This window comes from Anabrus simplex, chromosome 2 (assembly GCF_040414725.1).
Source record: "Anabrus simplex isolate iqAnaSimp1 chromosome 2, ASM4041472v1, whole genome shotgun sequence".
NCBI lineage: Eukaryota > Metazoa > Arthropoda > Insecta > Orthoptera > Tettigoniidae > Anabrus > Anabrus simplex.
The window spans coordinates 956,030,586-956,043,290 of NC_090266.1; the positions used below are offsets into that span (position 1 = coordinate 956,030,586).

General features: G+C 39.1%; 1 protein-coding gene across 1 annotated transcript in view; it reads right to left on the reverse strand.

Annotated features, from left to right (window-relative positions):
• Positions 1-741: 741 nt before the first annotated feature.
• Positions 742-12,705, reverse strand: part of LOC136863215 (group 3 secretory phospholipase A2) — a 204,265-nt gene continuing 192,301 nt past the window's right edge. Inside the window, exon 4 of the mRNA XM_067139585.2 lies at positions 742-1,007. Within this exon, the coding sequence (XP_066995686.2) occupies positions 785-1,007 (223 nt within the window). The 3' untranslated portion in view covers positions 742-784. The remainder of the gene's footprint in view (positions 1,008-12,705) is intronic.

A 12,705-nucleotide genomic window follows, 5' to 3' on the forward strand; every position in this document is an offset into this window, starting at 1 on the left:
CCGTTAGGACATAACAGGAAGACTTGAGAGTAAGGAGACAAGCTGGTCGACTAAGCGGTATGTTCCAAGCAGAGAGATGGTGTTGAATTATCTTAATAGACAAATAAGCCTGGATAGAATATTTAAAAGTAGGAAGGATTATATTATGAAAATAGAGTTGGAATTCAAAAGGACAGGTTGAGGCATATATTAATTTATAAGAAGAGGAATTAGGGATTGGAATAATTTACCAAGGGAGCTGTTTAATAAATTTCTTACTTTAAAAAAAATCATTTAAGAAAAGGCTAGGTAAACAATTGACAGGAAAACTGCCACCTACGTGACACAGCTCTAAATGCAGATCAGTGGTGACTGATTCTTACTGAAAATAACTGCATGCTTTTTAGGAACTTGGCAACTGCAGAATAGGGTCAGATGTTATCCTGTTTCTAGCCTTGAATACAGGTACTGCTATCAGTCATTGTGTATTTGGGGATGATATATTCTGGTCGATTCCCTCATCAGCCTTATCCACCATTATATGAAATGTCAGCGAGAGGGGAATATTTTCTTCCCTCTCAGTAGAATACCATCAGTGTTCTACAATGCTTCACACTTTTACTCTGCCAAATATATAGGCCTACACATTCAGCTACATTACAGTAAATCAGTGAGTGAAACAACATGTTATGGTGCTTCTGAAAATAAATATTTTTAAAAATGAAGATGTGAATAAGTAATTTTCAACAGATTAAGCTTTAATAAATTATAAATTATTTACATAACAAATATACAGTGTATGAATCTAATATCGTAATATCTGAGTTCTGAATCGTCGCTTCTTTGGAGTTTGTGAGCCTGGAGAACTTCGATCCACACAGTCTGACCCTTTGCACGTTGGGCCATAAATATCATCCACACAAGGTACTTTAATAACATTGAAGTAGAGGTTACCCAGAATATCGGCTGTTGGATTTTTGGCAGACTTCAAGCAGAAATACAGCATGTTGTCACAGTCGCAATGAGACCTGAAACAAATCAAACACAAAGGGAATCAGCACCTTTATTGATGTAATTTCACTATTGTTGTTACTGCTTTATATAAGGAGCCTGAAACAGCACGGTAAATAGCGCTATGTACTTAGTATATGTGTGTGGATGTGGTGTCCATACTGATGTATGTATACTATGTGATCAAAAGTATCCAGACACAACTGTACACTAGTAAAAACAACAAATGATGCACCAGATCAATATTAAAGGAGGTAAGGAGTTTGTATTGCTCAGTGCAACCACAAAAGAGCAACATGGGTAGATCAGGTAAGCTTAGCGACTTTCAACATTGGGTTTCATGGTTGAGCAGTTGCTTGTAAACCAAATATTTCCTCTCTTATAAAAAGTGCTGCTTGGGATGGTGTAAAGAGCAACACCACTGGACAATGGAACAGTGGAAACAAGTAATTTGGAGTGATGAATCATGTTGTAAATTGTAGCAATCTGATGGGAGGATTTGGGTACGGAGAATGCCCGGGAACTGCTCTCTGCCTGAATGTATAGCGCTAACAGTTAAGTATGGAGTAGGTGGCATTATGGTGGCATTATATACAGATAATTCCTAGATAGAGAAGGTGACTAATACTGGCAAATTACTGACATTTAGCTATGATAATAAATAGAAAAATATACAAAATTGATGAAGATGATGCTTGTTGTTTAAAAGGGGTCTAACATCTAGGTCATCGGCCCTATACAAAATTTGAAAGCTAGAAAGGCAGAAGGGATTGATAAGATTTCTGGGGATATATTAAAGGCTATGCATTGGGATATAGTGCCATATCTGAAATACTTATTTTATTACTGTTGCATTTAGCAGCAATACAAAATGAATGGAGAGTTGCAATAGTAGACCCAGCATACAAGGGAAGGGGAAGAGTGACAAACGTAGTGTAGAAAAAATTCCAGGCCCATCAGCTTGTCATGTGTTATTTTTAAGCTCTAAAAAAGCATTTTTTCTTATTTTATTAGACAAGTTTGCAAAATTACTGACTGGTTTGACAGAAGGCAGTTCAGGTTTAGGAAAGGTTATTATAGTGAAGCTCAACTTGTAGGATTCCAGCAAGATATAGCAGATATTAAGATTCAGGAGATCAAATGGACTGTATCGCTATTGACCTATCCAAGGATTTTAATAGCGTAGTTTATACAAGATTACTGACAAAAATGAGGGCTAGTGGACCAGACAAAACAGTGACTGAATGGGTGGCTAAATTTCTAGAAAATAGAACTCAGAGAATCGGAGTAGGTGAATTGTTATCTGATCCTGTAATGATTAAAAGGGATATCCAGCAAGGCAGTATTATTGGACTTTAATGTTTTCTTATATGTACAAATGATACGAGTAAAGAACTGTAATCACAGACAAGGCTATTTCTTGATGATGTTATACTGCATAGAGTAGTAAATGGTTTCAGAATTGTGACTGACTGCAAGGGGACCTATACAATGTTGGGAGATGGACAGCAAATAATGGTATAATGGTGAATTGGATGAAAAGTCAAGTTGTATGTTTTGCCAAGAAGAAAAGTTCTCTCAATTTTTTATTTTTATTTTTTTTATTTTTTGCTATTTGCTTTATGTTGCACTGACACAGATATGTCTTATGGCGACGATGGGATAGGAAAGGCCTAGGAATAGGAAGGAAGCAGCCATGGCCTTAATTAAGGTACAGCCCCGGCATTTGCCTGGTGTGAAAATGGGAATCCACAGAAAACCATCTTCAGGGCTGCCAACAGTGAGGCTCGAACCCACTATCTCCCGATTCCTGGATACTGGGCGCACTTTAGCGACTGCAGCTATCGAGCTCGGTCAATTTTATTTACTGTGTTGATGAGGAACACTGTACCGTAAGTAACTCGGTGTTATTATAAGGAATGATCTTCATTCACGTAATCATATTGACTAGGTTGTTAAGAAGGGTTACAGATCTCTTCATATGGATATGAATGAGAATATTTGGGGATTGTATTATGGATATAAAAGGGAGGGCATATAAGTCGCTGTAAGATCTCAGTTTTTTTTAAAATTTCGTGTGACTATTTCTAGCCGAGTGCAACCCTTGTAAGGCAGACCCTCCGATGAGGGTGGGCGGCTTCTGCCATGTGAGGTAACTGCGTGTAATTGTGGTGGAGGATAGTGTTATGTGTGGTGTGTGAGTTGCAGGGATGTTGGGGACAGAACAAACACCCAGCCCCCGGGCCATTGGAATTAACCAATGAAGGTTAAAATCCCCGACCCGGCCGGGAATCGAACCTGGGACCCTCTGAACCGAAGGCCAGTACGCTGACCATTCAGCCAACGAGTCGGACAGACCTCAATTAGAGTATGGTTCTAGTATATGGGACTTACACCAGGACTACTTGATACGAGAACTGGACAAGATCCAAAGGAAAGCAACACAATTTGTTGTGGGTGATATGAAAATATTGCAAACTTTGGGCTGAGAAGACTTAAGGAGACGAGACGTTCGACTTTGTGGTATGTTTCAAGCTGTCATTGGAGAGATGATGTACAATGACATTAGTAGAAGAATAAGCTTAAGCGGAGCTTTTAAAAGTAGGAAAGATCATAATATAAAGATAAAGTTGGAATTCAAGAGGACAAATTGGAGAAAAATATTCATCTATAGGACGAGGAGTAAGGGACTGGAATAATTTATCAAGGGAAATGTTCGATAAATTTCCACGTTCTTTGAAAATGTTTAAGAAAAAGCTAGGTAAACAACTGATAGGTAATCTGTCTCCTGGGTGATAGCCCTAAATGCAAATTATTATTATTATTATTATTATTATTATTATTATTATTATTATTATTATTATTATTATTATTAAATTGTACAGGTACAATCTTGGAGTGGTAGATGGAGAAGGGCAAGCCCCACATACACGGAAGTGCCTCCATCGCCACATGTATGTTTACATAAACTCTACTGAATATTTACATGTGTATAGATAATTTCATGTTCACATATTTAGGCCTACACTCCAAACACTGTACTCTTAGAATAATAACTATCTTGATTTATGCTATACATATTAGAGTAAGAAGACCCAATCACTCATACCCCTATATACACACTCATTCACAACCACTCTCACACCTGCACAAATACCGGTACACATTCACCCATATTCAATTGTACTTGCACACATCATTCTTGAAATATTGATTTAAACAAGTTATATATGGGTTTCTATTTACATATACATTTTCTTTATTGCTTGGAGGAAGTGAGGAAGAGGAAGCAGTTTTACTTCAGATGGTAGAAGATTCCAGAGCCAAGCAGAAGCGTACGTAAAATCCATTTAAATACGATATTGTTCTGCCGAGGGGTGGAACAAGAGTAACTCCTTGGCCTCTCTTAATAGAGTGGTAATTAAGATGCAGGCAGTGGAAAGGGGAGAGGTGTGTGCTGTCTGTCAGGGATTTCTTAAGGAAGGCTACGTCTATTTGTCTACATAATGAGTTCACTGGTGGCAATGACCTGGCTGTGTTTGTTAATTATACGTTTTGCTCGTCGCTGGATACCTTCTAGTTACCTCATATATTCTGTTGCTTCTTGGGTGCCAGGAAGGAAGACCATATACGTATATATATATACACCAGGGAAATATAAGCTGTTTGTAGGGCTTACCTTCTTCCTCCCGGGAGACATCTGCGGACAAAACTTAGTGTACTGTATGCCTTACACCTCACTTTCTGCACCTGCTTATTCCATTTTAGATTGTCCATAATATGAAACTAATGGAGTTAGAAGGCGGTAGATGGATTTCACATAGAGTAAGCTGGTTCTGGAATGGTTGTCTAACTCTGCTTAGTCTTATATATTCACACTTCTTACATTTATACACATTTTATTTACATCACACCACAGAGCTATACTATCCAGGTCTGATTGGAATTTTACCAGATCACCATTATTTTTCATGGCTCTTTAAAAGACTGTGTCATTGGTATACTGTGCTAGGGTCGAATTTACATGGATGGATGGATGGATGGATGGATGGATGGATGGATGGATGGATGGATGGATGGATGGATGGACACATTGGAAAATTTGTTCGGTGATGACCAGTGTTTATACAAACATGATAACGTTCCGAGTCATAAAGCAGATTCCGTTTGCCAATAGTTAAAGGATATTCTACAACTGGACTGGCCCGCCCAGAGCCCCGACCTAAACCCAATAGAACACCCTTGGGAAGATTTAGAACAGCAATTTAGTTCCAGATCCCACAGTCCAACATCGACACATTCTCTGGCTACAGCTTTTCGGGAAGTATGGGGTGCCATCAGAAGTGTAAATTTTTACCTTACATCTACTTGCTTTCCCTTACTTGGCAACCAAGCAGCAACCTTCACTCCTACTCAGAGGGAAGGCTGCTGAGAGCCAAAGTGGTTTAGGAAATGTTAGTTTTTGAGTTCTTCTCACATTGTGTGCCTACTGATGCTTTCCAAATGCTGTTCATGCTCCCTTTAAATTTAAGTCCCAGGTTGAATTTTGTTGTAAATAAAAGCAATTTATTGTGACACCAGGGTCCACAGTAGGTTCATAAGAGTGAAATCACAGCAGCTGTAAGTGTTTTAGTCCAAAACAAGTATAAATCTAGAAGTTAGCACCTAGCCTTTATTTCCAGGACTGAACATGAATGATCCAGACTATGAGTTTTCTAGCGGTTAAGGATGTTCCGACAATGATGATTCTGATAACAGCACAGTGGAATATTTAGAAAAGTGTTTATTGTCAGATCTAACAACTGCAAAGTACTACAGAACAAATATTGTAAATACCGCGGCTTCATCTATGGAGGCTGGTACCAATCCCGAGCATCCTCCATTTCTGGAATCAACATCAGTACAGATCACTATGCTAAAAAAATCAACCTACCGGGTGTGTTGGCCGTGCGGTTGGACGCGCAGCTGTGAGCTTGCAACTGGGAGATAGTGGGTTCGAACCCCACTGTCGGCAGCCCTGAAGATGATTTTCCATGGTTTCCCCATTTTCACACCAGGCAAATGCTGGGGCTGTACCTTAATTAAGGCCACGGCTGCTTCCTTCCCAGTCGTAGCCCTTTCCTGTCCCATTGTCACCATAAGACCTATCTGTGTCGGTGTGACGTAAAGCAAATAGCAAAAAATCAACCTCAGCTTCCTCAAAGGACTACAGGACCATCCCCACCAATCACCAAGCTAAGAAATCAAAGTGACATTGCTGAAACTTCATTCTGCAATACAACACAAGATTCATACCTAGACACGAAACTGAGGAAATGTTAGAATCAGGAAAAATATGTAAACATCAGCCTCAGAATCACCGGAAACAGTTGGCAACAAGAAAGATGATGATGATGCTTGTTGTTTACAGGGGCCCAACATCTATGAGAGTCGTACGTATCCACCGCAGGGAAACTTGTTGAAAAAAAATTCAGTGGGAAAGCCTGTGGTTATAGTAAGAAATGTGGACTTTATTAAGTAAAGACAAGGAGTTTGCTTTGTTTAAATCATTTTGGGGCCTGTGAAACTTCAGAAAACAGATCACTTACCTATGCGCACAGGTGAAATGTGTTCAGGTCCAACAGCAGCAACCAAATGATAATGAAGGCAAGCGCAAGGGTCCAAAATCAGTTACATACAAGTGCTTTATGACTGCAAAAATTGAAAGCATTCTTCAAAAAATAAGGTTCCTAGAAGGAAACTATAATTTAATTTCATCGATTGCAAATGTTAGGCTTTTTCAATTGTGAAATTACCAGTGTTTCGCCCCAGTGTAGCAGTGGGCTCATCAGTTGTAATGCCATACCTTTCTAAGACACTGGCGCTAGTGCACCTTTGAGACACCACTGCAAGCCTCCTATGTAGTTTGAGACATAACAGTGTCGAGAATTTCACAAAAGATCCCTGAATACACTTCCACTTCATTACAGTTTCTCCTTTTTGACCTAGGCTCTCTTCTCTCTTTCTCATAATCACTTACACTTTGTAACCACATTTCTTCAAATCCTGTGTCTCTGATCCTTTGCAGTGTGTGTATAAATTAATTTAATATTTCTGTGCAATAAGATATGTCCATGCTCTTATTTTTTAAAATATCAAAGAGTACATCAGAAAATGTAAAACTTTTACTGAATATGTTCAGGAAAAAATGGTTTGAATTTTAGAAAGAAATCGCACAAAGCCCAAAGCCATACTGACTTCTTTGCTAGACCAGTCCCTTCCTTCATCTTTGATGGATGAAAAAGAAATCAATGAGATGGCTTCTGTAGTCATAAACAGTACTTACAAGCCTAGATGCAAAATTTCAACATGTAGGGGTGATACTTGGCATTTTCTTTTCAGTAAAGTCTTTTAGGGCTTCTTTATGTGAAGTAGAATGCAAGAAAAAATCAGGCAATCCATTAAGGGAAATAATTTTTTTTGCAAGGTGCTTTACGTCGCACCGACACAGTTAGGTCTTATGGCAACGATGGGCAGGAAAGGGCTAGAAGTGGGAAGGAAGCGGCCATGGGCCTTATTTAAGGTACAGCCCCAGCATTTGCCTGGTGTGAAAATGGGAAACCACGGAAAACCATCCTGCCAACAGTGGGGCTCAAACCACTATCTCCCGAATACTGGATACTGGCTGCACTTAAGCGACTGCAGCTATCGAGCTCAGTTTAAGGGAAACAAAGAACTGTCTTGTTTCTTTAATGAAGTTTGCAGATTATGAAAGTATAAAATTTAGCCTGTGACTGTAACAGTGAATAAATGTGGCGGCAGGGTACTGGGCTTTAATTAAAGCTTAGAGATCAGACACATGACCACTCATTACTGCAGCGCTATCAAATGTTTGTGCCACTTGTTTTTTTGGAACAGTTTATATTGCCTACAGTTTTGTTAATGTGTTCAAACAAACCACAAGCTGTGCGATCAGAACTTACATAAGTGAAATGAAGAAACCTTTATTGGCACTTCTCTCCATCATCAACATTACACACAATGGTTGACAATTGGTTTCTGTTTGTTACATCAGTAGTTTCATCAAGCATAATTCAAATAAATGTTGCTTTATTGATATCTGATTTAATTTGATCACTTGTAACACTAATCAGAGCATCAATTAGATCATTCTGTATAACAGGTGAGACGCCTTTAAAAACTGTAAGTGTCTTCAAATGTTGAGATAAAACCTGATTGTAATTAACCAAAAAGTGTGGTAACTCTACATAATTAATGACTCATCACTTTCATCATGACCCCTAAATGAAGATTCTTGTTTACCAAGGATCACCACAGCATCGATAAGTCTTTTAAGTGCATTTCTGTTTTTACTAACCTTCTCATTATGTACATTATCTGCAGTTATTTTCTGTAAATTTAATGAGTGGTTTACCCTTTGAGATCTGAATATTTTCAAAACTGTAAAACTAGTTGATCTCTGATGTTTGTCTAAAGCAGACAGTGTAAAGGAGTAATTAAATACGCTAAACTTGCGAAACCTGTCGTATTCCAGGGAGTTTTCTCAGTTGCAAACAATAAGCATGGCCAACAATAAAGTTTGTTATGTTTGCATGAGTCACATAACCATAAATACTGTACTTTTCGTAATTATTTACGTTGAAATACCTTTTGTATGGATTCTTGTTTTTCTCCTTCTGCTCACACTGTAACTGAGGAAGAGGTGGGGTAGGCTTACCTTTGTAACTATCAGCAATTTATCTTCATATTTCAGTTGTGAGAATGGTTTATCCAGCAACTGTTTTATTACATACAGTTCAGCCATTTCACAAAAGTAACATCACATGCTCACAGTCATGTTATACACTATAACTTGTGATAAACTAAATTGTTCTGAGATCAATAATACTAGTGAAATACACCAATAATTTTCAATTATAAGCAATCCGTAAGATGTCCTGCACATGCAGAAACAAACTTGTGATACTGTAGCACATGGGTGAATCCCATCAATTCGGACACTTCCAGAGAACTTTGAGTCTTTGGGCCTTCTCTTTCTACTGCTGTCTCTCTCGTTAGCGGTGGCGATTTGACAGAACAAAGCCTAGCACTCCAATCCCCTCATTCCCTACACCTATCCGATATTCGCCAACAAGCCACACGTGGGAGTCGAGGGGAGAGGGACGAAGGCCTGGGCTGTGATGTTAGTCTTCGATGCCTTGCTCTCAGAAATACGAGCAATGTTCTTACTCATTGCTTTCAAGTTTTGTAAATGGAACAATGTGTCAGATGCTTACATGATAATGTGATTTAGATTTCCATCATTCTCATTTGAGGCTTGGGCTTCATCAATAGCTGTGGTAGCCCTCAGTATATGCCACTGACAAATATGTCGACATGCTCCTTATTTATGAGCAAGTAAGGGAGAATTCCTTGCAGGCACTATGCATTTATCAGGAAAGGTATCTGGATAGGTGACATACAACTGTAAAGACCTTCCACAGTGCTGAAAGATGTTTGCAAACAATAGGGGTACTTCAGATAATACCACCTCTCCTAGAGAAGACCATAATGTCAGTGAGAATGAGGAGGCTGTTCTGGACACAGCTTGCAATAACCCACACACAAGTACACAGGCAACTGCACAACAGGTGAACATCAGCCAGGCTTCTGCACTACGAATACTACATGTGCATAAATATCACTCCTACCATCTACAGCTAAACTAAGAGCTCCATGCATGGGATTTCAAAGCTCGAATAAATTTCTGCCAGTGGCTGTTATGAAATTTAGAAAATGATGTTCCATTCCTGTCAGAAGTCCTGTTCTTTAATGAATTGTCATTCCACAATAATGGTATTGTCAATTTCCACAACATGCACTGCTGGAGTGCTCACTATCCCCACTGGGTGCAGCAGACAGCTTATAAAGTGAAATGGGGAGGGAATGTATGGTGTGGAATCTTGGGTGATCGCCTTATTGGTCTGAATTTCTTTGAGGGCCATTTAACAGGATCACACTACCTGAACATTCTATGCCATGAACTTGCATTTCTGCTGGAGGATGTGCAACTTCGAGAATGTTTAACAATGTGGTTTTAACAGAATGGAGCTTTACCAAATTGGACGTTAGCCATCTGTGATCATCTGAATGAGAGATCCAGGAAAATAGGTAGCTCACCAGGACACTGGATTTAACACCAAAAGACTTCTTTCTATAGTGGCATTTGAAACAAACACTTTACACCCAGGATCCAGAAAATCCTTAGCACCTTTGACAACTCATCACTGAAACCTGCAAATCAATAATACCGGCTATGCTGCAGTGCATTGAATGGCATGCCCAGATGTGCATAAACCAAGCAAATCATCACTTTGATGACTTGCTAACAAAACTAACCATTGTTAGTGTAGTTTAGTCCCCCCACCGTACCACTACCTATCTCCTCTTCATCTGACACTGATGACACATTGGCCTTTCTTAGGGCCACATATACTTTCATTCACTGAAAATGTACATGAAAGAGGATATTTCACATACATTAAGAGATGAGAAAATCTAATCAGAAAAAAAATAGTAGCTCCGCCCTGGACTCGAACCCATCACATGTAAAACTGGTACACTGTAGCGTTGGTCTTGCTCTTACCATCAATACTATACTTCACCGCAGCACAATCCATGTAGATTACAGCTCATGCAATAGTTTTAACATGGTCACAATGCCCACTTCATGTTTCACGGATGTTTCATTTATATATCAGATCTTAGAGAGTGCACTCATGGTTTCTATTATTTAATAATATTATGGCATAACAGCATCCTATTATTGTGTAGGCCACTAATACAAAGATATCTGTTTTACTGTGTGTACCAGAAGGACAGATGTTTGCAGGATGTATATAAAACTGTGGTTTACATAAAACAATTTTGGCAGTGGCAGCTGATTCACCTTGTATATACCGTTGTTCTGTGACAGCTGTTCACCTGCTGGAGTCATCTGTTTGTGTTATCTGCATGTGCTAGAGCTATCTGTACAGCATGTACTGAGGAAAATTGTAGGTATTCTATATTCTTGTTCTGCTAAGATAAATATGTATGCTACCGAGCTCGATAGCTGCAGTCGCTTAAGTGCGGCCAGTATCCAGTATTTGGGAGATAGTGGGTTCAAATCCCACTGTCGGCAACCCTGAAGATGGTTTTCCGTGGTTTCCCTTAATTAAGGCCACAGTCGCTTCCCGCTCCTAGCCCCTCCCTGTCCCATCGTTGCCATAAGACCTATCGGTGCGACGTAAAGCAAATAGCAAAAAAATATATATGTGTATGCTGTAAAGTGATTATTTTCTCATTATCACTCCTACTGCTGCTACTACTATAAACATGCAGAGTTGAGGCTATGAGAGATCTGAGAGGAATTATTATTAATGTTTATGGAAGTATATAATTTCTCTTACATGCAAGTAAATCTCCTGACACAAGGCTATTTCTATTTGAACACCTTCAAATACCACTAGACTGAGCTGGGATTGAACCTGCCAACTTTAGCTCAGAAGGCCAGTGCTCTATCACTGTCACAACTACTCAGCCCAGCAAGAGCAGATAAGAATAAAGAAAAGCTCTGGTGATCATTGTCCAGAATCCAATGTTTACAATTAGTGTCATACTATTATTGTTCTTAGGACTCCTTAAGACTGTAAAGAAAAATGTGCGTTGTAAGTCGCTGAAGTGCTCCTTAATATCAGTAGGTGGCAACATTGTGCACTATATATGCAATTATTAGAGTCTAAGCAGGGTCATAATTTTGGTCTTTGAGAGGAAGAATTTGAATGAATTATCCAAAGGTATGAAAGAAAAGTGAACACTGTTAACCAATGGTTGGTTTAAGTGCAAAGTATCACTTGTAAAAGGGGTTCTTGTCAGCCCAAGACTATAGATACAAAACTAAACAGACCAGAGAGTATGAAGAAATGAACGGCTACCATTGCTCATCAAGAATCCACACAATTCATGTAGTTGTCTACTGGAAGATGGATTGTGTTAATGAGTTTCAATGTCACAATTACCCCTGACTCACTACTACCGTCACCAATTTCTGTAACGGTTGTGAGAACAGATTCAATGGTGCAGACAATGCGAGAATGAGCTGGTGAATAACAATTTCCGTTATGTGTAATTCCGTGGCTTACTGAAAATACTCCTGGCAAAATGGTGGGGAATGAGTTATAACACAATATTTGTTTATGTATGAAACTTTTGCTTGTGCAATCAGAGATATCATACAATCAGTTACAATCTCATTTTTTGAATGAACTGAGAATTCTGATCTTTCAGCAATTTAATACCCAACACTGTCTTTCAGATGTAGCCCAACTTCCCTGGCTAGCATTATCACTAGACCTCTCCTCAATGCTTAGGACTAGATCGGTTGCCAAGAATCCTGCGAACAAGTACCTCTGATGAACCTTTGAACTTTGGCCAATAATGCCAACAGGCAGGGGGCATGGCAGCACATTCCACAACAGGTTTATAATGATGGAATGCATACAAGAGTAAATGTGTGTCTTACAGTAAGGGTTAGTCATACTTACTTTTCTTTTTTCCTAGGGGTTTAAAGTTCCACCAACACATACAGATTTTTGTTGACAATGGAATGGGAAAGGGCTAGGACTGGGAAGGAAGTGACTGTGACTTTAATGAATGTACAGCCTGGTGAGGAAATAGGAAACCACAGAAAATCAT